Source organism: Pongo pygmaeus, chromosome 2 (genome assembly GCF_028885625.2).
Source record: "Pongo pygmaeus isolate AG05252 chromosome 2, NHGRI_mPonPyg2-v2.0_pri, whole genome shotgun sequence".
Taxonomy (NCBI): Eukaryota; Metazoa; Chordata; class Mammalia; order Primates; family Hominidae; genus Pongo; species Pongo pygmaeus.
Genome location: NC_085930.1, coordinates 68,206,601 through 68,232,861, shown reverse-complemented (window position 1 = coordinate 68,232,861; position 26,261 = coordinate 68,206,601). Strand labels below are relative to the sequence as shown.

At 48.5% G+C, this 26,261-nt stretch overlaps 1 protein-coding gene across 3 annotated transcripts; it reads left to right on the top strand.

Moving 5' to 3' along the window:
• Nucleotides 1-245: 245 nt before the first annotated feature.
• CPNE9 (copine family member 9) lies at nucleotides 246-26,006 on the top strand. 3 transcript variants are annotated; one of them, XM_054474212.2, is made up of 21 exons: nucleotides 246-643; nucleotides 1,165-1,205; nucleotides 1,327-1,373; nucleotides 1,469-1,572; nucleotides 2,042-2,078; nucleotides 2,296-2,298; nucleotides 2,565-2,641; nucleotides 8,838-8,901; nucleotides 9,022-9,125; nucleotides 9,264-9,368; nucleotides 11,206-11,247; nucleotides 11,581-11,656; nucleotides 11,761-11,814; nucleotides 12,262-12,323; nucleotides 13,355-13,401; nucleotides 14,362-14,543; nucleotides 14,808-14,935; nucleotides 22,041-22,143; nucleotides 22,755-22,812; nucleotides 23,203-23,276; nucleotides 25,605-26,006. In XM_054474212.2, exons 1-21 carry the CDS (start codon nucleotides 342-344, stop codon nucleotides 25,788-25,790), a joined length of 1,896 nt encoding a protein of 631 aa, XP_054330187.2. In that variant the 5' UTR covers nucleotides 246-341; the 3' UTR covers nucleotides 25,791-26,006. The 3 variants fall into 3 exon arrangements, with proteins under 3 accessions (XP_054330187.2, XP_054330189.2, XP_054330190.2); XM_054474214.2 differs by lacking the exon at nucleotides 2,296-2,298 and having other exon boundaries at nucleotides 25,605-26,000; XM_054474215.2 differs by lacking the exons at nucleotides 2,296-2,298; nucleotides 8,838-8,901 and having other exon boundaries at nucleotides 1,469-1,483; nucleotides 25,605-26,000.
• The last annotated feature ends 255 nt before the right edge of the window (nucleotides 26,007-26,261 follow it).

Below are 26,261 nucleotides of genomic sequence, written 5' to 3'. Positions count from 1 at the left end.
CTAAAGTAGCTGCTGTTAAGGTCCTTTCTAACGGCTTTTCACGGTTGAGCCACAGAGATGTTGAGTAACTTGTCCAAGGTCACACAGCTAATAAGAGATGTACTTTTCCTATTCAGAGACCTAGGCAGGCTGGCAGTGGGAAAGGGCAGAAACACTAAGGGAGTGGCTCAGTAAGAGGCAACAATTCCAATGCCCACCAGGTGCCCCAAATGTTTCAGCATCATGGACAACTCTAGGGGGCTTGGGTTTCCACCCCAGAGTTGCGCAGGGTAGACTCTACCAAGGTGTGGGTTGGAGTTGGGAGTCGGGGTGAGGTTCCCCGCTGGCTCCAGGCTGCTCCAATGGGGCGGGGGCCGCCCGCAGGGCCGGGCGGGGCTGTGCTGCCATCTGGAGCCGCTGCCGCCGGCGGCCACTGTCAGGGCGCGAGCGGCGGGAGCGCACGCAGGGCTGGAGCGAGTGCAGCCGCCGCCGCCGCCGACACCGCGGCACATGGGCCGGCCCGGCCGCTGCCGTCGCCCCTAGCCCCAGCAGCCCTGGTCTCGCAGCCTCCTGCGGCTCTGGTCGCCCGACCAGCCATGTCTCTCGGCGGAGCCTCCGAGCGCAGCGTCCCGGCCACCAAGATTGAAATTACCGTGTCCTGCCGGTGAGCGGGCCGCGCTGGGGAGGGCTTAGGCACTGGCACTGCCCCAGCCCCAGCCAGCCGCGGGGCTTAGCCCGGGCAGGGGCTAGACCCCCGGGGAGAGGCGAAATTGGCTGGAAAATCACAGCTGATGACAGGGGAGTAGCTGGTGGGATCGAGAAGGGGGGGGGGTCTTGGGCAGCCCCACCCCGAAAAAAGGGCTCAGCCTGCGGGTTCAGGGGGTGGGTCGCAGATATCTGGTAGGAGCTCGGCCCCAGGAGGACAAAGTTCTGGGGCGAGCCCTCTTTCCTGGGCCCTTGGAGACAGTGTGGGTGCGTTCGCGTCCAGTCCGCAGAGCCATGGTTCCTGGACAGCTATTTCCGGTGCTGGTGCTGTCCAGAGTGCTGACAGAGCGGACCCCAGTTGGGGGTAGCCATGGGGGACAGAGGTTCGATGCGGGTCCCATGCCTCCCCTCAGTGCCGGGCTCAGAGCCGACTCGAGGCGGGCGCTCCAGGATGATCCACTCTCTGTTGCTTTTCTCTAGGAACCTGCTAGACCTTGATACCTTCTCCAAGTCCGACCCCAGTAGGCGACTCCAGGACCGGGAGGGGGAACTTGGGGTCTGGGCGCGACTCAGGGGCGGGTGGAGTCGGGGCCAGGGGTGCGAGCCGACCTGACGTCCTTCCCTCCCCGCCCCCACCTGCAGTGGTGGTGCTTTACACGCAGAGCCGGGCCAGCCAGGAGTGGCGGGAGGTGAGTCCCAGAGCCCCCTCCCGGCCCAGGGCGTCGCCCGGGAATTCCCCTGCCAGTCTGCACGTCCCACGCTGACCCTCCACCCCCCTACCCAGTTCGGACGGACCGAGGTGATTGATAACACGCTGAACCCAGACTTCGTGCGCAAATTCGTCCTCGACTATTTCTTTGAGGAAAAGCAAAATCTGCGCTTCGATGTGTGAGGCCCCGCCTGGAATTCTGGCTTGGCCCGCCCCCGACCTGGATCCGCCCGGAATTCTGGCTGGCCCCACCCCCGCCTCGCCTCCGGCCTGGTTCTTCCCGCAGGCCTCCCTCCCATTCTGAATGGCCCCCTCTAGCCTGAGCCCTGCCCTTTTGTGAGATGCGGTCCAGTTCTGTCCCCCGCTCTGGCCCCGCCCACAACTCTGCTCCTATCGCAGCTCCACCTCAGGCCCGACCCCTTCCAGACAATCCTGCCCCCAGCAGCCCCTGACTTGGCCTCGGCCCAGGCTTGACCGTCTGACTACTCGGCCCACCCTGACTCCTCCCCCAAAGGAGACCAAAGCTGAATTCGGGTCCACGGCCGCCCATCCCTCCACCCAAAATTTTCACCAAGACTGGGTGCCCGACCTCTTTCCACCTTCTCCCCCACCCAGCCCCACCCCACACCGGTTCCACTCTTTTCCCAGGTACAACGTGGACTCCAAAACCAACATCTCCAAACCGGTAAGCAAACGTTTCCTCGAGGGTTGGCGGAGCGCACAGGAGGCACTTAGATGTGTTCAACGACTCTTAGAACTCCTCCTAACCCTCGACCCAGACCCCATCTTCTTCAGGCCCCCAACCCACCCTCCTGGTCCCTCTCCTCCTGCCTGAGTGTCCTGCCTGTGTCCCCTACTCACTGTTCCTCTTCCTTCTTGGCTGCCACTACTGGGACCTGCAGAAGGTGAGGCTGAATGGGGCTGAGCAGAGGCTGGGGGTGTAGGTGGTATTGTGGAGAACAGGCTTGGACTGATGACCCACTACGAGGCAGAGATTGCTCGCAGACCCCTTCTTTCACACCTCCTCCATTAAAGCCCATGCAGGGCGGTGGCTCTTGCACCACTCACTCGCCTGGGAACTGCCCTGGTCCTGTGCAGGAGCATCACTGGGGCTGGGCTGGGACTCAGCACTCAAGAGCTTCTGGTCTCGCTGACTCCTTGTCCTGCATAGGATTTCCTGGGACAAGCGTTCCTGGCCCTGGGAGAGGTGATCGGAGGCCAGGGCAGCCGAGTAGAGCGAACCCTCACGTAAGCTGAATAGGAAGGGGTGTGGGAGTGGGGTGGGGGCTTCCAAATTCTCCCTCCCAAGGATGCCGCTGACTGATAGCAGTGGAGGCTGGGGCTGCCCCTGGTCAGGAGCCTGCACCGGCTCCCATCACCCTCGTAGAAAAGTCCAATTTCCAGCACTCTGCCCGAGTCAGTATCAGGCCTGATATGTCTTTTCTTTTCTTTATTTTTTTTTTTCTCTCTCTCTCTCTGTTTCTCTCTCTCTCTCCTCACTCTAAGTCTGATTCAACCTTTAAGGTCCACTTCCAAGCCCCTCTCCCCAGGGAAGCTCCCCCAAACTAAGTCAAATCCTCAGGAATTTCCATTACATCCACTCACTAAATATGCATTAGCATGTTTTATATCCCACACCCTGTTCTAGGCACCAAGGCTTCATTCATTCCACAAACACTATGTATACATACCCTATGTCAGCCACTGTTAAAGGGGATTAGCTTGCAATGGTGAACAAAACAAAGGTTCTTGTCCTCAGGGGGCTGATACTCTAGTTGTGCAGGGAGGACAGTACAAAATAGACATAAGTAAATTACATAATAGATTAGACAATATTAAGTGCTATGGGGAAAGAGACGAAGTAGAGCAGAATCAGGGCAACTGGAAATAATGGGTGAGTGGGAGGTGCGGGATTCAACATTGCAGTTGAGCAGGCCTCACAGACAGGTAACTTTGGAGCAACAACCTGAGGGAGGTAAGGGAGTAAATGGTACAGACATGTGGAGGAAGAATGTTCCAGGCAGAGGAGACTGCCAGTGCAAAAGCCTGGTGCATTCAAAGAACAGCAAGGAGGCCAGCGTGACCGGAGCCAGGTGACTGGGAGGCAGGAGGAAGTGAGGTGGAAGAGCTAACAGGGCCTTGCAGCGGACTTCTACCTTTCTTCTGAAACGGGAGTCACTGGAGGGTTCTGAGCGGAGGAGTGACATGATATGGCTGCTTACAAAAGATGGTGCTAGCTGTGGGGTTAAGAACAAAGCTTGGGGGCCAGGCGCAGTGGCTCACACCTGTAATCCCAGCACTTCGGGAGGCCGAGGCGGGCGGATCACGAGGTCAGGAGATCGAGACCATCCTGGCTAACACGGTGAAACCCTGTCTCTACTAAAAATACAAAAAATTAGCTAGGCATGGTGGCAGGTGCCTGTAGTCTCAGCTGCTCGGGAGGCTGAGGGAGGAGAATGGCATGAACCTGGGAGGTGGAGCTTGCAGTGAGCCGAAATTGCGCCACTGCACTCCAGCCTGGGCAACAGAGTGAGATTCCATCTCAAAAAAAAAAAAAAAAGAATAAACCTTGGGTGGCCAAAGGTAGAAGCAGAGAGCCAATGAGAAGACTCTGACAGTAATCCAGGATGCTACCAGTGAAGGAGGGGAGAAGTGGTCAGATTCGGGATATATTTTAAAGGTGGAGCTAACAGGTTCCTGATAGATTGAATATGAATGTGAGAGGAAAAGAGGAGTTGAGGACAATACCAAGATCTTTGGCTTGAACAACAGGAAAGATGGAATTGACACCAACTGAGATAGTGGGAAAAAAAAAAAAAAAGGAAAGCCAGGCATGGTGGTGCGCACCTGTAGTCCCAGCTACTCGGGAGGCTGAGGTGGGAGGATCACTTGAGCCCAGGAGTTTAAACTCCTGGGCTCAAGCCTGGGTGACACCCAAGCTGGGTGACAGAGTGAGACTCTGTCTGTGGACAAAAAAGACAAAAAAAAAAAAAAAAAAAACCAAACGTGAAGGAGAAGCAAGTTGGAGGAGGAATTCAATCAAGAGTTCAATCTGACATGTTGAATTTTATGTTTTATAAACATATAAAATGTTAGACATCCAAGTGGAGGTATCAAATGAGTCTTGGATGTTGGTTTTGTTGTTTTTTCAAGACAGGCTCTCACTCTGTAGCCCAGGCTGGAGCGCGATGGTGCAATGATAGCTCACTGCAGCCTCCAGTTCCTGGGCTCAAGGAATACTCCCACTTAAACCTTCCAAAAGCCAGGCAGCTGGAACTACAGGTGGATGCCAGCAGCCCCAGCTAATTTTTAAATTATTTTTTGTAGAAACAGGGGGCCTCATTGTGTTTTTCAGGCTGGTCTTGAACTCCTGACATCAAGTAGTCCTCCTGCCTTGGCCTCCCAAAGTGCTGGGATTATAGGCATGAGCCACTGAGCCTGACCTTAGATGTTAACTTTAAAGCCATGCTATTAGATCAGATCACCAAAGGAGGGGAGGGAGGACGGGAGAAAAAGAGAGAAAGAGGGAGACGAGAGAGAGAGAACCAAAGGCCGAGGCTCCACAAATTGGACCTAGAAAAGAAGACTGAGAAGGAGCAATTAATGAAGTAGGAGAAGAACCAAGAGAGGGTGATGTCATGGAAGCAAAGAGAAGGGTTATCAAGAAGGAGAGAGTTACCAACCACATCAAATGCTGCTGCAGCTCAAATAAGATGAAGACTGGGAATTGGCCATTGCATTTAGCAAGACGAAAATCCCTGTTGACTCTTAAATAAGCACAGTTTTGAAGGCGAGGTGGAGGTGAAGACAACGGAAGAGCGGGAAAGGAGTCAAGGAATCTTTCAAGGAGTTTTACAGCAAAGGGGAGAAGAGAAAAGGAGATGTGTGACCAGGCGCAGTGGCTCACACCTGTAATCCCAGCACTTTGGGAGGCCGAGGTGGGTGGCTCACTTGAGGTCCAGAGTTCCAGACCAGCCTGGCCAAAATGGTGAAATCCCATCTCTACTAAAAATACAAAAAAATTAGCTGGGAGTGGTGGCACACGCTTGTAATCCCAGCTACTCAGAAGGCTGAAGCAGGAAAATTGCCTGAACCCGGGAGGTGGAGGTTGCAGTGAGCCGAGATCACGCTACTGCACTCCAGCCTGGGCAACAGAGGGAGACTCCATCTCAAAAAAAAAAAAAAACCAAAGAAAAAAGAAAGAAAAGAAAAGAAAAAGAGATGTGGCTGAAGCAGGAAGAGAGGTCAAGAATAAGTTTATAATTTTTTTTTTTTTTTGAGACGGAGTCACTCTGTCGCTCAGGCTGGAGTGCAGTGGTGTGGTGTGATCTCGGCCCACTGCAACCTCTGCTGCCCAGGTTCAAGCGATTCTCCTGCCTCAGCCTCCCAAGTAGCTTGGATTACAGGCGCCTGCCACCGCGCCCAGCCAATTTTTGTAGTTTTTAGTAGAGACGGGGTTGGGGTTTCGCCATCTTGGCCAGGCTGGTCTTGAACGCCTTACCTCGTGATCCACCCACCTCGGCCTCCCAAAGTGCTGGGATTACAGACGTGAGCTGCCATGCCCGGCCAAGTTTATAATTTTTTAACATAAGGCTGGGTGCAGTGGCTCACACCTGTAATCCGAGCACTTTAGGAGGCTGAGGCCTCCTAAAGGTGGAGGCAGGTGGATCACCTGAGGTCAGGAGTTCAAGACCAGCCTGGCCAACGTGGTGAAACCCTGTCTCTACTAAAAATACAAAAATTAACTGGGCGTGGTGGAGCGTGCCTGTAATCCCAGCTACTAGGGAGGATGAGGCAGGAGAATCACTTGAACCCAGGTGGCAGAGGTTGCAGTGAGCCGAGATCATACCATTGCACTCCAGCCTGGGCGACAGAGCAAGACTCCATCTCAAAAAAAAAAAAGAAAAAAAAATTTAACATGAGATAAATTATACTACACTGGCCGGGCATAGTGTAATCCCAGCTACTCTGGAGGCTGAGGTGAGAGACTCACTTGAGCCCAGTTCAGGATCAGCCTGGGCAACATAGTGAGACTCCATCTCTACAAAAAAAAAAAAAAAGAGAGAAAATTATACTACATTTACGTATTGATGGGAATGACCAAGTAGAAACTGAAAACGATGTAATAAAAAGAGGTGAGCATTACTGAAGTGATGTTCTTGTGCAGACAAGACAGGATGAAATATAGTACACAGTGGAGGGATAAATAGGCACAAGGACAGTTCATTTATAGCAACTGTAGGAGTCACACTTGTGTGGGTGAAGATACTGGTGGCAAGGTAGGTGTGGTGGTGGGTGGACATTCTCTTCTGGTTGCTTCAATTTTGTTCAGTGAGTAGGAAACAAGGTCATTGGCTGAGAATGAGGATGGGGGAGGAGGCTTTAGGGGTTGAGGAGAAAGAAGGAGTGAAACTGCCATCTACCAGAACTGGAGAGTAAAGGGCCTTGGGATGTACAGTGTGACTCTGAGGTAGCAATAAGGACCCTCTTGAAGTCTGCATCATACATTTGAAATGAGACAAGTTCGCATAATTGTGTTTTTGTCTGGCCATGTTCAGTTTCACAGGTGCAGTATGGGTTAGGCAGAGTTAGGCTTAACTAGAGCTGTGGTTCTGCCAAGTAAATATATCGAAAGTGAGAGAAAAGGCTGGGCCAGTGGCTCACGCCTGTAATCGAAGCACTTTGGGAGGCTGAGGCAGGAGGATCTCTTGAGGCCAGGAGTTCAAGACCAGTCTGGGTAACATAGCCAGACCTTGTCTCTAAAAAAGTAAAAATTTAAAAATTAGCCAGGTGTAGTGTGTGCACCTGTAGTCTCAGCTACTTGAGAGGCTGATGTGGGAGGATCTCTTGAGTCCAGGAATTTGAGGCTTCAGTGAGCCATGATTGTGCCATTGTACTCCAGCCTGGGTAATAGTGAAACTCCAACTCTTAAAAAAAAAAGTGAAGGAAGGGAAAAAGAGACAGGATGCAAGGGAACGATTATTATAATCACTGACTGGAATTCACACTGGATGGATGAGGTGGTAAGGGAGAACATCCAAGAGGCAAAGAACAGTGAGGAGGCAACAGGATCAACAATTTGTTGCCTGGATGTGCAGGCGAATTATTTATTTATTTTTTTGAGACGGAGTCTTACTCTGTCACCCAGGCTGGAGTGCAAGGGCTTGATCTCAGCTCACTGCAAACTCTGCTTCCCGGGTTCAAGCGATTCTCCTCCCTCAGCCGCCCGAGTAGCTGGTATTACAGGCGCCTGCCACCACGCCCAGTGAATTTTTTCTTTTTTTTTTTGTAGTTTTAGTAGAGATGGGGTTTCACCATGTTGGTCAGGCTGGTCTCGAGCTCCTGACCTCAGGTGATCTGCCCACCTCGGCCTCCCAAAGTGCTGGGATTACAGCCATGAGCCACCGCGCCCAGCCGTAGGCGAACAGAACCTATTCTCATCACACTCCCTCTTTGCAAAGCACAAAGAGTCAAAGATCAAAGGAGCCAAAGAAATAGTTCAACTCTCATTCTAAGGATAGGGAAAATCACATAGCAAGTTAGAGCCAGGACTGGAACCCAGGACCCTCCTGACCTAGTTTTCTCTCTGCCACATTTTGGAACCCTTTGGGAATCAGGGTTCACAGGCCCCTATCAACAAGGTCTCTTACTGCTGGGGATGGGGGTTCTCGTATGCACCATTCAAGCACATGGAAGTGTTCCTTCTAGGGTCAGGAAAGGATAAAGTTTCCTTTGTCTTTTAAATCTCCCTCTCCATGGTCTTCAGAAAGCACATCAGCTTTGACCTAACAAGCCAGCCCTTTTGTCCCTGGGTCTGGACAGAAATTCTTTTCCCTCATTCAGTATCACTACAACCCACTCTACTTACCTATTGGCATTGACATTCCACCTACCCCCGCCCCCAAAGCTCCCTGCGGGCAGTCTAGCAGAGCTGGAAAGAGCCAGTTGCCCAATTCATATCTATCACAGCACCCGGCATATAGTAAGAACCAGAGTCGGCTTTGAAGGCTACAACCAGCTCATATCTATAAGGCTTACGAGTTGCTTTTCCTTCCCTTCCATGCACTCATTCAGATCTCTTCACAGCCCTGACAAGTGATCATGATTCCCATTTCATAGAGAAAAAGACTAAGGCCAAGGAAGGGTAAATAACTTGCCCAGGGTCACACAGCTTAACAATCATAAAATCCACTGACTCTAAATCCCATGTCTTTCTCATGCTACTGTTGTGAGATGTTCACCTAAGCTGTTCTAACCCCTTTCACCAGACTGCAGACCCCACCCAGTCAAAGTGAGGCCCTTCCTCACCAGAAGGCACTCAAGACAGAAGGGACTGTCAGTAAATGGCAAACTGAATCCCCTGGCCCACCTAACCCCAGACTGGCCACTCAATCCTTGTTGCCTACCCTCCCTCCTCTCACTAAGAGGCTTTTTCTGCTTCCAGGGGTGTACCAGGCAAGAAGTGTGGGACCATATTGCTGACTGCAGAAGAGCTTAGCAATTGTCGGGTCAGTAAGGGCCACATGCTAGACCCAGGAGCTCCCTTCTCTCCCCATAAACCCTTTAATGGACTGTCTGAAGGCCATGGGCAATTTGGGTGTCACCAGCCCAACTTCATCCATCCCTAGGACATTGCCACCATGCAGCTGTGTGCAAACAAGCTGGACAAGAAGGACTTCTTTGGGAAATCAGACCCCTTCCTTGTGTTCTACAGGAGCAATGAGGATGGCACGTGAGTCACTGCCATCAGGGCTGTTAGGCTGGGGTGGGCCATGTGCTTAACAAGTGGGGAATCTCAGGAATCTCTGAGAGGATCAGTCCTATCCCGGGCACGAGATAAATTATACCAATTCTTCCCACTCCCCTCCAGGTTCACCATCTGCCACAAGACAGAGGTTGTGAAAAACACGCTGAATCCTGTGTGGCAGCCCTTCAGCATCCCTGTGCGGGCTCTGTGCAATGGAGACTATGACAGGTTGGCTCCAGCATAAGCTGGGGAGTAAGGAGCCAAGGACATGCCAGTGTGGTTCCTGGGCCCAAGAATGATAGTAGAAGTATCATAATAGCGTTGGAGGGTCCTGCTCAGTGACACAGAGTTTGGGGCATGAGGTTGGGTGGATGGACAGCAGATGGATAGCCACACAGATGGATAGGTGGACTATCCAGGGATGGATCAACTGATGGATAGAATGGTAGGTGGATGGGTAGATGAAAAGGCAGATGAACAAATGAATAAGCAGATACATAGATGGATCGTTGGATGGGTAAACTGGTGAATGGTTGGATACATATGTGGATGGATATATGAGTGAATTGATGGGTGGGTAGAGGGGCAGATAAATGAATGGACAGCAGACAAATGGATAATTGGACTGATGGGTGGATTTGTGGATATACAGATGATGGGTGATTAACGGATGAATGAGCCGATGGATGGGTGGGTGATAAATTGGTAAATGAGAGTTTGATGGATGACTGGGGAGGCAGGAGGATGAATAGAAAAGCAGGTGGAATACAAAAAGATAGGTAGAGTGACAAGTGGATTGATGGTTGGATAGATGAATAGATGGCAAATGGATGAACGGATGGACTTGTAGGTGAATTAGTTGATGGATGGATATAAATTAGATGGATAGGCCAACCAAATGAATGAGTAAATGGGTAGTATAAAGATAGATGGTAGGGGCTGGGCGCGGTGGCTCACACATGTAATCCCAGCACTTTGGGAGGCCGAGACGGGCAGATCACGAGGTCAGGAGATCGAGACCATCCTGGCTAACACGGTGAAATCCCATCTCTACTAAAAATACAGAAAAAAATTAGCCGGGCGTGGTGGTGGGCGTCTGTAGTCCCAGCTACTCGGGAGGCTGAGGCAGGAGAATGGCGTGAACCTGGGAGGTGGAGCTTACAGTGAGCCGAGATCGCGTCACTGCACTCCAGCCTGGGCAACAGAGCAAGACTCCATCTCAAAAAAAAAAATAAATAAAAAATGAATAAATAAATAAATAAATAATAAAGATAGGTGGTATATGGAAGCGTGGAAGAATGGATGGGCACATAGATGAGTAGATGAATGGTTATGCTGATGAATGGATAACCAGATGGATAGATGTTATATAGTTGGGTAGATAGACAGACAGATGGATGCTTGCATGCCTCAGTGAGTCAGTGAATGGCTAGATGTATAGTTAGGTGGCTAAAGAGATGAACTGATAGGTAATTGGACTGGCAAATATATGGGTAAATAGGTAGCTAGATGGATAGACGGATGGTTGGATGGGCTGATATACTGATAGGTAGACATATGGAATGATTTAGGCATGACAGTTAAGAACAAAGTCTTTGGAATCAGGATGCCTGGGTGTAAATCTCAGTTCAGTCATTTACTAGCTATGGGATCTTAGCCAAATTATTATTTTTTTTTGTATCTCAATTTCCTTATCCCAAAATAAGAATAATAGTAATTACTTTATATAGGGTGATTGTTAAGTTAAATGAGACAATCTGTGAATGTACTGAGAAAAATGCTTGGAATACAATAAGGCTCAAAGTGGTAAACAAAAAAAACCAACCAACCAAACAAAAAAAGTACTAGTGGTACGAACCACAGTAGTGTTAACAGGGGTAGGTGGTTGGGTACAGGCACGGACTGATGAATGAATAGACAGGATGGGAGGCAGACTGGAAGATGAACAACTTAATGGGAAGACAGATGGGTGGATGGGGAGATGATATGTGTGTGGTTAAGTGTATGAGGGTGTCTCTGGGATTTATCATACACACCTAGCATATGTTTATCTCCTACATTTCAGAACGGTGAAGATTGATGTGTATGACTGGGACCGGGATGGAAGGTAGAACTGCCCCACATGGTCTCTTCTCCTGTACTTGACCCAAGCAGTTCTCAATAATATGTTGTACATTCACTGAGAACCCCAAAGTAGCTTTAGGAGCCAGAAAAGGTGATGATAAACACCAGTGTCTTGGGTACAACTGATCCCCCCAATTGTCTCTCTGGACACTGTCTCTTCCCGTTTTTCCCCTATGTTTGGCCTCCCTTATGGCCCCAGCACTAGGCTGCCCTGCAGCCTAAGTAGGGGCTTAGGATAGGAGGAATAAAAGACTGGGTTCAGCTCTGGTTCCAAACCAGCAGCAGCTGCTGCTTAGCCACGCCCACCTCATTGCAGCCACGATTTCATTGGTGAGTTCACCACCAGCTACCGGGAGCTGAGCAAGGCCCAGAACCAGTTCACAGTATATGAGGTGAGCATTCCTGCCCTGCCCAGGTCACCCAGGCCCTCCATCCCAGTGTGCTCAGTCTGGACCTCCCTTCGTTTCTCATCATCACTGTTACCTCCTCCCCTTAGGTTCTTAACCCTCGGAAGAAATGTAAGAAGAAGAAATATGTCAACTCAGGAACTGTGAGTGCTCCCTAGAGCCGTGGCCCTCCCTGGATCCTTCCGTGTCTGTCCCCATTGACACAGCATGACAAATATCGAGGGCAGGGCAAGACAGTGGGCACAGATTACTTGGAATAGTAATATTGGGCACAAGGAGCACCACTTAAGTTTTTCTTTGTTTTTTTTCTCACTCAGGAAATTTTTCTGACTTCACTCTTTTGCAGAATAAAAGAAAAAAACCTAAGTTGTATTTCCCAATTTAATATACTTTTGGAAATCCAACTATGTTTCTGACAGCTTCCCCTTTTCCCCTGTCAGAAGTTGAACAGGGTGGGGCTGACTGGGGGAGCGGGTGGAATCACATGCCTCCCATCACGCACCTCTTTCCAAGCCCCTATATGCCTCACTTCCTTCTGCTACCCCAACTGCCTTTTCCAAAGTGCCAGGGCTGCCTATTCTGTCCCACAGGTGACGCTGCTCTCCTTCTCTGTGGACTCTGAATTCACTTTTGTTGATTACATCAAGGGAGGGTGAGTCACAGGCCAAGCTCTGGGCTGAAAGCCCGGCAATAAATTACTCCCAGTTCTGAGCCCCAGGTTTCTTATTTATGAATGGTCAGGGCCCAGTGAGACCATGGAGATAAACTTTAAAACACTTGGCCAACTATAAAGTGCTCTGTAAAATGCAAAATACTGCTCCTCTTAGTTCCCTTCATGGGGCTGCTTTTCATTCTTAGCTTTCGGCTCCTCCTGGGAAGATGGCTCCCAGACCAGTGGTCTTCATTGGTGGCCCCAGTAACCTAATTGGGACACAAATAAAGTTATAGTCAGGCAAGAGGGAGAAGTAGAGAGAGAGGGCAAAGCCAAGCAGACTATAGGGGACATTCTGTTTGGTTTGGTGGAGGCAGGCAGACCTGGGAAAGGTAACTTTGCTTCTCTGAACTTCACTTTTCTCCTATGTAAAATGAGGATTTTTTTTTTTTTTTTTTTGAGATGGCGTTTCACTCTTGTTGCCCAGGCTGAAGTGCAATGGTGCAATCTTGGCTCACTGCAACCTCTGCCTCCCAGGTTCAAGCAATTCTCCTGCCTCAGCCTCCCAAGTAGCTGGGATTACAGGCATGCGCCACCACACCTGGCTAATTTTTTGTAGTTTTAGTAGAGATGGGGTTTCTCCATGTTGGTTAGGCTGGTCTCAAAGTCCCGACCTCAGGTGATCCGCCCACCTCGGCCTCCCAAAGTGCTGGGATTACAGGCATGAGCCATGGCGCCCAGCCAAATGGGGATATTAATTACTACTTCAGGGCTATAGTAAGGGTTAAATTAAATGACATATAATACACCTGCCACACAGTAGGCATTTAATTCTGTTACCTAAAGTGTAGTCCATGAGCCAGCAGCATCAGCATTACTTGGGAGTTTGTTAGGCTCTACCCAGACCATCTGGATCAGAATCTGCATTTTAACATGCTCCCCAGGTGATCCATATGCACATTACTGTTTGAGAAATAGTGATGTAATAATCATTAGTTCCTCACTTCTCAATTCATCTGCTTCCCCAACAGGACACAGCTGAACTTCACAGTAGCTATTGACTTCACGGCTTCCAATGGTGAGACGCGGATGAGTGAAAAAGGGGGAGGTGGGAAGGGATTTCTAAGGGAGTCATTAGGAGTTGGCCTGGATTCCTACCTAGGGATAAGAGTTTACCTACCCAAGAAGCCCAAACTTAGGCAAAACCCAGCCAGGAGAATAGAGTGCAGAAAAATAGATGGGTAGATGGATCATAGAGGGTTGAAAGGATATATAGCTCAACAGGTGGATGAGTAGGCTGATGGATGAGAGAGAAAGGGGGCATAAGGAGAGATGGATAGGTGAATAGGTGGTGAGTCATGAATGGATGCATAGATTCATGAACAAATGGAGTGGGTACATGGATTGGTGAGTGAGTATAATAGGTTAGACAAGTAGATGCATCGATGGGTATGTGGGTGGACAAATGGACCAAAGTTTAATTTGGGGAAATAACAAGTAACTAGGGGAAATGCATGAGTGGATAGATCCATATGAGAATAGACAAGAGAATGAATGGAATGGAGAGGGCTGGCTAGCTGGATGGATAAAATAATATTGTTGTATAGATGGGTGGAAAATGAAGAAAAATGGCAAGTAGACATTTTTCTATGGGTGGATAAAATAATATTGTTGTATAGATGGGTGGATGGATGGACTGATGGATGGACTGATGGATGGATGAGTGGGTAAGTGGATAGCTGCATAAGAGAATGGAGAGATTGGTGGATAAAGATGTATAAGCAGACTGAAAGATGTATGGCTAGGTAGATGGGTGGATGGATGTGTGGGTAGGTAGGTAAATGGATGAATAGATATAGGGATGGGTGGGTGGATAGATGGATAAATGAACAAATGGATGATTGGGTAAAATCAGGAGGGAGGACATGGGTAGAGGGAAGATAAATGGATATAGGTGGATGAATGCACACAAAGATAAGCAGGTGAACAGATGGATGATCCAGATGATCATGAGGCTGGGGTTCCTGTGTCCCTACAGGGAATCCTCTGCAGCCTACCTCCCTGCACTACATGAGCCCCTACCAGCTCAGCGCCTATGCCATGGCCCTCAAGGCAGTGGGAGAGATCATCCAGGACTATGACAGTGATAAGCTCTTCCCAGCTTATGGCTTTGGGGCCAAGCTGCCCCCAGAGGGACGGATCTCCCACCAGTTCCCCCTGGTATGGTATTGGCCAGAGCTTACCCTCCGTGCCCTGGCATCTGGTTCACCCAAGTTGATGATTTTGTTCTGTTTACATTTCTTCAAAGGGCATGTAGAGGAACAGGAAGCTATGAGAGGATAGCAGAGCAGGGAGGGGAGCAGGGCTGGGTTTGGAGGGGAGCATGAAAGGGACTGATGGAAAAAGGAAGGAGTGAGCTGGAATCAGAGCACTCCTGGATGTACCCTGCATGGGCTCAGCCTGTCACGGCATATTCTTTGACAGAACAACAATGATGAGGACCCCAACTGTGCGGGCATCGAGGGTGTGCTGGAGAGCTATTTCCAGAGCCTGCGCACAGTGCAGCTCTATGGGCCCACCTACTTTGCTCCTGTCATCAACCAAGTGGCCAGGTAAGGCAACTGGGTGGAGGCTGGGGGAAATGAGGGGATTGACTCCCCAAGGATAGTCAGGAGCACTCTAAGTAATTTAGGATGATTTAAAGTAAAGAAGAGAGGCCAGGCATGGTGGCTCATACCTGTAATCCCAACACTTTGGGAGACTGAGGCAGGAGGATCACTTGAGCTTAGGAGTTCAAGACCAACTTGGGCAATATAGTGAGACCCCATCTCTTTTTTTTTTTTTTTTGGAGACAGAGTCTTGCTCTGTTGCCATGCTGGAGTGCAGTGGCATGATCTCGGCTCACTGCAACCTCTGCCTCCCAGATTCTAGCAATTCTCCTGCCTCAGCCTCCCAAATAGCAGGGATTACAGGCACATGCCACCACACTTGGCTCGTTTTTGTATTTTTAGTAGAGACGGGGTTTCACCATGTTGGCCAGGCTGGTCTTGAACTCCCAACCTCAAGTGATCCACCTGCCTCAGCCTCCCAAAGTGCTGGGATTACAAACATATGCATGCCTGGCTCATTTTTTTAAATTAAATATTTAAATTGAAAAAATTAAAGTATACAGGACAATGTATATAGGTTATATGCAAATACTACACATTTTATATAACGGACTTGAATATCTGAGGAGTTTGGTATCCACAGGTGTCTTGGAACCAATCCCCCGTGGATACTGAGGGATGACTGTACCTTATTATGGGGCAGAAAGGGTGTCAGCAAATTACCCTAACCCCACTGCCTGAGAATGACAACCCAGGGCTTGAGTTTGGGTAAGAGAGAGACGAGCCTACAGCACTGTGGTGAAGGCATAAGTTTTAGCATCAGACCTGAGTGTGATCCTAGCTCCACCATTCACTAACCATCTGACCTTAAGCAACTTAGCCTCTTTAATCATCCATTTCATCCCTGTAAGGTGGTATAAATAATGAATGACAATAGCAGCTTCCTTACAGAGTTATTGCAAGGTTAAAATTAGATAACAGTGTAACAAGTATTAGCACAGTGTCTGGCCCATGGTACATGCTCAATAAATGATAAGTTAAAAACTAGAAGAGTGACTGTCCAAATTTTCAGAATAAAAATATACAAAGCAGGCCAGGCGCGGTGGCTCACACCTGTAATCCCAGCACTTTGGGAGGCCGAGCTGGGTGAATCACGAGGTCAGGAGTTCAAGACCAGCCTGGCCAAGATGGTGAAACCCCATCTCTACTAAAATACAAAAATTAGCCAGGCGTGGTGGTGGGCGCCTGTAATTCCAGCTGCTTGGGAGGCTGAGGCAGAGAATTGCTTGGACCCGGGAGGCAGAGGGTGCAGTGAGCCAAGATCACACCACTGCACTCCAGCCTGGGCGACACAGCAAGACTCTGTCTCAAAAAAAAAAAAAAAAAAAAAAAAATATATATATATATACACACACACACACACACACACACACACACACACACACCCCAAAGAAAACCCAGATCATACATCAAATGGCTTAAAAAACCAGAGGGTATTAAAATAAACTTAAAACAAATTTATGAAACGACAGAACTAAAATCAAACATATGTCAATAAACATAAATAAGCTCTGTTTGACCTTAAAAAAGAAAAAGATTATTTGATTGAATAAAAAATAAGCAAACTCCACTTTATAGTAAACAGAAGAAACCCAGCTAACACAAAGCCCCTCAGAAAGCTCAGAAGTAAAAAGATGAAACAAAAAGGGAATAAAAGTGAAAGGATTTCAGTGAGATTTATATTTATATGTCCGTAGACTTTTTCCCCTAGCAAAGATTTGTTTATTTTTTTAACTTTCCTTTTAAGTTCAGGGGTACATGTGCAGGTTTGCTACATAACAAACTTGAGACATGTGATACATGGGGGTTTGTTGTACAGATTATTTCATCACTCAGGTATTAATTCTAGTAGATTTGTTTATTTTCTAATTTGCAGTAATGATAATAGATTCTTTAATAATAACCGTAGAAAATTTCAATAGAGAAATGAAGAAATCACCCTGAATACTGCCCATGGAATGTGGATGTATATACAGTTCTTTTCCTTATGTATTATGTATCCATAATTATAGTCAAATTATTATACATACAACATTTCACTACTGATTTTTTTTTTCACTAATACCGGAACCTGAGCATGTTTTTGTTGTTATTAAGCTGACTTCTTATGCAACTACACTAATTCAAAATCGATTCATTCATTTAGTAAACATTCAGTAAAGGGGCAATGTACCATTGAGTGTGGTGTCTGCAGCTAGACTAGCCAAGTTAACACACTGGTTCTATCACTCACTAGCTGTGGCTTTGGTCAAGATTCTTAACCTCTCTGTGCCTTATTCCTCATTTGTAAAATGAGGAAAGTAACAATGTCTACTTCATAGGGTTGTTGTGAGGACTAACTAATTAATATATGTCAAGCACCTAGAACAGTGCCTGCCACATCATAAATACTATAGGTGTTCGCTATTACTGTTACTATTATTATCATTATTACTATTCAAAGGGCATCTGCTGTGTGCTCAGTTCTCTGCTGCGGCACTGAAGATTCACAGATGAATCAGATCTAGTCCCTCCCCTTGGGAGCTCCCGCCTTGGTGCTGGAGACAGAAATATAAATAAATCATTACCTTCTGTAGACCAGAGCTTCCCAGACTTTTCTAGCAAGTTGCCTGTCGGCAAAGGCAAGCGACAGCGTCCCTCTGGGGGAATCTGGGGGCATAGCTGAAAGCAGTCAGGCTGAAAATGTCTTTGAAGTTTCCGTATTTCATCTTAAAAATTCATGCAAATTTTATATTCTTCTCACATTGCATCCATGTTTAATTTAGGGAAAAAAGGTGTTTTAAGTGTACTTATAGTCATCTAGCTTTATTCAGCAGATCATGCAGTGAGAACCCACTTAGAGGAGCAGACAGCCCATGTTGGTGGGTGGAGCAGTATCCTAGAGGAAGGGGTAGGGCATAGGCTCCAGTACCATAAAGGGGACTGCTCAGCTGGGTCTAGAGGACGAGGTAGACTTTATGAGAGAAACAGAAGCAGAGTAGGCCTGGTAGAAGGAATGGCATGTGAAAAACAGAGGCATGAAGGGGCAAGTTCATGAAACAGTGAAGAGTTTAATATGACTAGAGTGTGCACTGTGTACAGAGGACTATCCAGATAATGGACTGGGGATAGAGAGTGAGAGAATCAAGAGCTCCAGCTTCAGGCTCAGCTGGTCAGGCATGGGCTTGGACCCCAGCTTCATAACCCCTTGGGGATGTTACTTAATGTCTCTAAGCTTCAGGTTCCTCATTTTAAACATAGGAACTTTTTTTTTTTTCTTTTGAGATGGAGTCTTACTCTGTCACCCAGGCTGGAGTGCAGTGGCATGATCTCGGCTCACTGCAACCTCTGCCCCCGGGTTCAAGCAATTCTGCCTCAGCCTCATGAGCAGCTGGGATTACAGGTGTGCACCACCACGCCCGGCTAATTTTTGTATTCTAGAAGAGACGGAATTTCGCCATGTTGGCCAGGCTGGTCTCGAACTCCTGACCTCAGGTGATCCACCCACCTCGGCCTCCCAAAATGCTGGGATTACAGGCATGAGCCACTGCGCCCGGGCATAAAAATAGGAACTCTTAAAGCGCCTACCTTATAGAATGGCGGTGAGGATTAAATTAGATCATGTATGTCAAGTGTACATCTGTGATTTTGATGATCACAATGGACTCTGCTGTTTCCCACTCTACAGCCAAGTGAGGCACAGACTGGCCTCCTCTGGCCACTCACCCATTTTCTCAGCTAACTTCCAGATAAAAATAGCCTTGAGAATGCAAGACATCTACAGAGAACCAAAGATGTACCTCCTGTGCCCCCAAACCCTTCCATGATGCCCACTGTCTTCTATAGTTCTTTTTTTTTTTTTTAAGAGATAGGTTCTCACTGTGTCACTCAGGCTGGAGTGTAGTGGTACCATTATAGCTCACAGCAGCTTTGAACTCCTGGGCTCAAGCGATCCTCCCTCCCACCTCAGCCTTCCAAGTAGCTAAGACCACAGGTGCATGTCACCACGCCAGGCTAATTTTATAATTTTTCGTAGAGACAGGGTCTCACTATGTTGCCCAGCTGGTCTCAAACTCCTGGGCTCAAGGGATCCTCTGATCTCAGCCTCCCAAAGCATAGGGATTTTAGATGTGAGCCACCAGGTCCAGCCTCTCCACTATAGTTCTACATGTAACTCCTCGTAGTTTGCACTTGCCATTCTCTTTCTCTGGAACACTTTTCCCTTTACCTTCCCACCCCCATCACCACCTGGCTAAACCCAACCCATTTTTCAGGTACTTAGGTTAGATGCTACATCATCAAAGCCCTAACCTCAATACATTTTAGTAGTTTAATCCTCTCTCTCCCCAAGGACAATATCCTATTCTGCCCCATGCTCAGCACCCAGCTTGGTGCCTGATACACAGTAGGTATGCAATTGCTATTTATGAAATGAGTAAGTGACAGGAAAAGGTACCAAGCCAGGTCTCTGAGGAGGCTGGGGCCAGAATTCAGGAAGTGGGTAGGGGATGTAAAGGAGAATCATGGCCGGCCGCAGTGGCTCATGCCTGTAATCCCAGCACTTTGGGAGGCCGAGGCGGGTGGATCACTTGAGGTCAGGAGTTCAAGACCAGCATGGACAACATGGTGAAACTTAGTTTCAACTAGCAATATAAAAATTAGCCAGGCATGGTGGTGGGTGCCTGTAATCCCAGCTATTCAGGAGACTGAGGCAGGAGAATCCCTTGAACCCAGGAGGCAGAGGTTGCAGTGAGCTGAGATTGTGCCATTGCACTCCAGCCTGGGCAACAGAGCGAGACTCTGTCTCAAAGGAAAAAAAAAAAAAAAAAAAAACCAGGATCATGACCCACTCCCACTCTGGGCCCTGGGCAAACTGAGCCAAAATTATTTTATTTTATTATTTTACTTTTATTTTTATTTCAGTTGGGGTCTTACTCTGTCTCCCAGACTGGAGTGCAGTGGTGCCATCATGGCTCACTGGGCTCATGCAATCCTCCTGACTCAGCCTCCTGAGTGGCTGAGACTATAGGCACGCGCCACCAAGCCCAGCTAATTTTAAATTTTTTCGTAGAGACCAGGTCTCACTATGTTGCCCACGCTGTTCTCAAACTCTTGGCCTCAAGTGATCCTCCTGCCTCAGCCTCCCAAAGTGCTTGGATTACAAGCGTGAGCCACCCCACCTGTCCCCAAAGCTATTTTATAATTCTACACCCTCTCCATGCCTTTCTTCACATTTTGAGATCAGGTTTCGATACAGTACCGTCCAATAGCACTTTCTGCAATGATGGAAAAGTTCTGTATCTGTGCAGGCCAATATGGTATTCACCAGCCACATATGGATATGGGGCACTTGAAAGTAGCTAGGGTGGCCAAGGAACTGCATGTTTAACTCTATTTAATTAATTTAAATTTCAATAGCCACATGTAGCTAAGGCTACCTTATTGGACAGCACAGCTCCATCCTTTCCAATCCACACGGGACTGGAGACTGGAAGTCAAGAGACCAGGGTCTCCCACTACCTTTGTGCCCTCTCTAGGTATTTTTTGTTTTTGAATATGCAAAATAAAGGGACTGGACTCAATGACTTCTGAAGTCCTTTTCAGGTGGAAAAAAAATCTTGGCTTCAAAGACTAGTGAGAGAAGGAAAAGGAGCTCTGGAAGCAGCTATTCGATTGGCATGGGGAGCACTGCATGGGGCCCAGCAGCCCAGGTGATGAGATGTGGTTGGCAGAGGGGAGAAGGGAGAGAGAAGAATGTGGGGGAGAGGGAAACAAGGAAGCCTTCAGCCTTTGCTCTCACTCATATATAAACATCAAAATCTTGCCAGGGGTTGATAAATCCCTGTGTGGTCTAAGCTCTGTGCTTCTTCAGCCACATGGCCCACTCTGCTTCCCTCAATTTCTAACCTCCACACAGGGGAGCTGTCCTTTAGTCCCACTATAGCGCCTTTGTCCTTGCTGTTCCGCCTTCCTAGAAAGATCCTCCTCCTCTTTCATTTAGCCTTTCTATCCTCAAACATCACTTCCTTAAAGAAACCTTCACTTACCTTCTGGGTCACATCAGGATCCTATCTATCTATCTATCTATCTATCTATCTATCTATCTATCTGAGACGGAGTCTCGCTCTTGTCACCCAGGCTGGAGTGCAGTGGTGTGATCTTGGCTCACTGCAACCTCTGCCTCCTGGGTTCAAGTGGTTCTACTGCCTCAGCCTCCCAAGTAGCTGGGATTACAGGCACCCACCACCACGCCTGGCTAGTTTTTGTATTTTTCATAGAGACAGGGTTTCACCATATTGGCTAGGCTGGTCTCAAACCCCTGGCCTCAAGTGATCCGCCCGCCTCGGCCTCCCAAAGTGCTGGGATTACAGGCATGAACCATTGCACCTAGCCAGGATCCCCTCTGGTACCCTGTCATAGCAGTGTCCCTTCCATCACAGCACTTATCACAATAGTAATTTTACACTTTTTTTGTGTGATTCCTGGGTTAATGTCTGCCTCACTCCAGAGGGCTGGGATGGATTTATTTTTTCTCCTCATGTATCTCCAGTGTCTACCATAGTAAGTGCTCAATAAATATTACTGAAAGTAGACCAGGCACGGTGGCTCATGCCTGTGATCCCAGCACTTTGAGAGGCTGAGGCAGGCGGATCACTTGAGGTCAGGAGTTTGAGACCAGCCTGGCCAACATGGTGAAACCTCATCTCTACTAAAAATATAAAAATTAGCCAGCTGTGGTGGCTCACACCTGTAGTCCCAGCTACTCAAGAGGCTGAGGCAGGAGGATCACCTGAGCCTGGGAGGTGGAGGTTGCAGTGAGCCGAGATCACACCACTGCACTCCAGCCTGGGCAACAAGGTGAGACTCTGTCTCAAAAACAAAACAAAACAAAAAATGTGTGTGTATGGATATATATATGGCAGGCTGCCAGGTCTGGGGAAGGAGCACGGGTTTCAGAAGCCCCACTTCTTGCCCACTGCCCACACACTGGCTGTGGAAGCTCTGGGGGTAAGGTGTTCTCTTGGCCTGTCTGGCTTTCAGCTGGATTCTGATTTGGCCTCTCATCCAGGGCTGCAGCCAAGATCTCTGATGGCTCCCAGTACTATGTTCTGCTCATCATCACTGATGGGGTCATCTCTGACATGACACAGACCAAGGAGGCCATCGTCAGCGTGAGTCTGAGGAGGAGGGCTTGGCAGGGAGGAGTAATGTCAATACTGTGAAGGGGCTGAGATTTTATCCTACTTGCAAGCTAACAAGTTAGCCTGCCAGTTTCATGGATGCTGGCAGAAGACACAAGACTCTTGGATTAGAGACAGAGGACTTTGATTTCCAGCAAAAGCAGTAGCTGGAGTATTAGCATTTGCTTGAATTCTCTAAGTCCCAGTTCCCACTGGATGATGTGAAGAGGGACAGATGACACTTGCAGCTACTGTGGGTTGCGTTACAGAAGAGGAACCCTGAGCTTAGGGAACTTGAGTCTTTTATAATGGACAGTAAGCATGCTTGCCTTTTGTTCCAAAGGTCTCCAGGGAGACCTTTTTTTAAAACTATATTGGACAGTATGCAAATATGCCCTCTGCTCTAGAGGAAAATACTGTATCTTTCAAGGCTGCTTGATATAGAAACATCCTTGAAAAAGTAGTCTGGGGCAGAGAGAATCAATGCCTCTGCTTACAAGATGTGCAGAACCATGACACACATACACAGAGAACTGTCTCCCAATAGTCACCTCCCTGGTGATGGCTGCTTGCCCCAACAGTTCACCCTCTTTCCCCTACAGGCCTCCTCATTGCCCATGTCTATCATTATCGTCGGTGTAGGACCAGCCATGTTTGAGGGTGAGTAGGAAGGGGTGTCCCTGAGTGGGACTAAGAACTAAGGAGAAAAGTGGGAGGGGGTCGGGTACTTGGGCCTGCCTCACAGAAGAGACAAGGTAGATAACCCTGTGTGAAGCCTTGGCCAAGTCACAGACCTTCTCTGAACCTGTTTCCTTATCAGAACCAAGGCTGATGATACTAATACTTCCCCCTGGGGTTCCTGGGAGGATGGACTGCCTGGGAGGCATAATAATAATAATAAAAACTCCATAACAAAGACTGATATTTGTAGGACTTGATCACAAGCGTTAGGCATTCTCCTGATGACTCCAAAGGGGAGCTCAAAGGGAGGGGGCAGCATGGGGTGGGGCTGGAGAGGCCAATCAGCTGAGGGGTGTGTCTTTTCTGCAGCAATGGAAGAGTTGGACGGTGATGATGTGCGCGTGTCCTCTAGGGGACGCTACGCAGAGCGGGACATCGTTCAGGTAGACCTGACCTGGGAGAGGCTGTGGAGCTGAGAGGCACAGTGAGAAGAGGCTAAGTTGAGAACCACTGACACTTACTGCCTTCTCAGTCTCCTACTTTATTCCCCCGTCACTCTTTCATCCTTTCTCATTCATTGAATACATCCTTTTTGACAAATAGGAAGGTTTCTGCAGCCTTGGCACATCCATGGTGTAGGTCGGGAGATCCCCAAGGCCCCTGCCCTCTAGTGGAGGCAACCAACAATAAATAATCACACACATAAATATCTCACTAGATTGTGATAAATACTCCAGAGGAATAGCAAATGCCACTGTGAGAGCCTGTAACAGGGACCTAACATAGGTACAGTAGTCAGGAAAGGGTTCTTTAGCTTGCCAAGACCTAAGGGAGGGGATAAGCATTACAGGAAGAGGAGCAGCATGTGCGAAGCCTCTGCGGCCCAGAAGAACTGGCCCAATCAACGAAAAAGCAGAAGCTAGGGTAGCAGGATCACACTGAGTGTGAGGAGGGAGGCAAAATTTGGGGGTTTGTTATAAAAGAATTGGAAAGCTCTTGAAGGATTTTACATAGAGGAGGGAGATGGCATTTTAAAAGGATCTCTCTAGCTGCTGCATGGTGGGTGGACAGTAACAGGGCAAGAGAAAAGGCAGGTAGACTCATTAGTGAGGAAGCCTTTGAAGTAGTAGAGGGGAGGCGATGAAGATCTGGCTAGAAGCAGTGGGGAGGGAGAGAAAGTGGCAGGTTCAAAAGATATTTAAGAAGAAAATGTTACAAGACTTGATGATTAGATGATGATAGGGAGTGAGGGGGGCTTCAAGGATGACTCAGTATTCTAGCTTAAGCAACTGGGTGAGTGACATCCCATTTGCTGGGAAGGGGAAAGCTAGAGGAGGAGATTTGGCAGAAAGAGCTAGAATTCAGTTGTGAACACATTGGGTTCGAAGTATCTGTGACAACTGAATGGAGCGGTAATATGGGCAACTAAATATGTGGTTCTAGACCTTAAAAAGAGGTCAGGGATGGGCCCAAGCATGGCGGCTCATGCCTATAATCCCAGCACTTTGGGAGGCCAAGGCAGGAGGACCTCTTGAGACCAGGAGTTTGAGACCAGCCTGGACAACATAGCAAGACCTGATCTCTGCTACATTAAAAAAATAAAGGCCGGGCGCGGTGGCTCACGCTTGTAATCCCAGCACTTTGGGAGGCTGAGGCGGGCAGATTGACTGAGGTTGGGAGTTCGAAACCAGCCTGACCAACATGGAGAAACCCTATCTCTACTAAAAATATAAAATTAGCCGGGTGTGGTGGTGCGTGTCTGTAATCCCAGCTACTTGGGAGGCTGAGGCAGGAGAATCACTTGAACCCGGGAGGCGGAGATTGCGGTGAGCCAAGATCGCACCACTGCACTCCAGCCTGGGCAACAAGAGTGAAACTCCGTCTCAAAAGAAAAAAATAAAATAAATAAAAATAAAGTATAAGTTTTTGAAAAGAGGTCATGGATGGATATATACATTTGGCAGTCATTAGGAAACAGATTTTCTTTTGTTTTTTTCTCCCTTATCAGCCCCTCTCCCCCCACACCTCATTTCTTCTCCGCCTCTCCCCAAGTCCCTCTCCTAGGCCTCTCTCTCTTCCCAGCCCCTTCTCACAGACTCCTCCTCCTTCTTGCCCCACCTCCATCTCTCTGGCCTCCTCCTGTTCTCAGGATCCCTTCTCTCTGGTCCCTGCCCCTTGTCTCCCCTGCTCCCTCCTTTCCAGTCTCCCTCCCCACCTCCTGGCCTGCTCTACTTGCTTCCAGGGAACAATTTTTAAAGTCATGGAAGTGTATGAAATTATCCAGGAAGAGAGCTGAGAGAGAGAAGGGACCAGGTTTAGACAGCAAATAGACCCAGAGGAATGGTGGTGGGAGGGGGGAGCTTCAAGAAAGGTAAGCAAGAAGCCAGAAGAGTGTGGTGTCAAGAGTGGGACGTGTCCAGAAGAATTATGGTCAAATGTAATGGAAAGCTAAAGAGAAGTCAAGCAAGATGAGGACTAAAAATTACTGTTCACTGGACTGATTTAGCAACACAGGGCCACTGACGACATCAGCAAAAGCAGTTTCAATGGCCTGTGTGAAGCCAAACTGGAGTGGGTTGAGGGTGAATAAAAGGTGGAAAAAAAAGTGGGTGGAGAGAAAGCAAATGTAGAAAACTGTTCAAGATGTGGGGAGGGAGATACTGTGATAGTTGGAAAGAGATGCTGGGGATCAAAAAAGAAGCCTCCGTGCTGCACCCCCATGCCCTCTCTCCTGGTCATGGCTTATCTCTTCTTGTCTGTGCCTGACCCAGTTCGTCCCATTCCGAGACTATGTTGACCGGTCGGGGAACCAGGTGTTGAGCATGGCCCGACTGGCCAAGGATGTGCTGGCCGAGATCCCGGAGCAGCTGCTGTCCTATATGCGCACCAGAGACATCCAGCCTCGGCCCTCACCCTCTGCCAACCCCAGCCCGATCCCAGCTCCAGAGCAGCCCTGAGGATTCCACATATCCAATGCCTCACAGTCTGCAAGCCTGCTCACCCACTGCTTCTGCTTTAAGCCAGAGGCACCTGGAACCCTGGACTTCACTGGGAGGGCCAACTTGGAGGATTGGTGCTGGCTGACATGCCCTCCGCCTCCTTGCCTGCAGAGGGCCTGGCACTATCACCACCTCCCTGCCTTCATGCCAATAATAAAGCTGATCTTTATTCCACCTCTGTCTCATGCGTGTTGGGGAAGGAAGACTATGGGACCCAAGGACTGGGGCCACATCAGGAGTGAGGGAACCAGGATGGCTTCAGCTAGATTCATCCCCATCCTAACACGTTCATCCAATCACTTCTTCATACATTCTTCAAAGACTTTAATAAGTGAAACTTTGTATGTTTTTCCTCAGGAGAGAGGCCCATAGTTGTTTTTTTCTTTTTTCCATAAAATCCGAATCCTGCACATGGCCCATAGTTTTCAC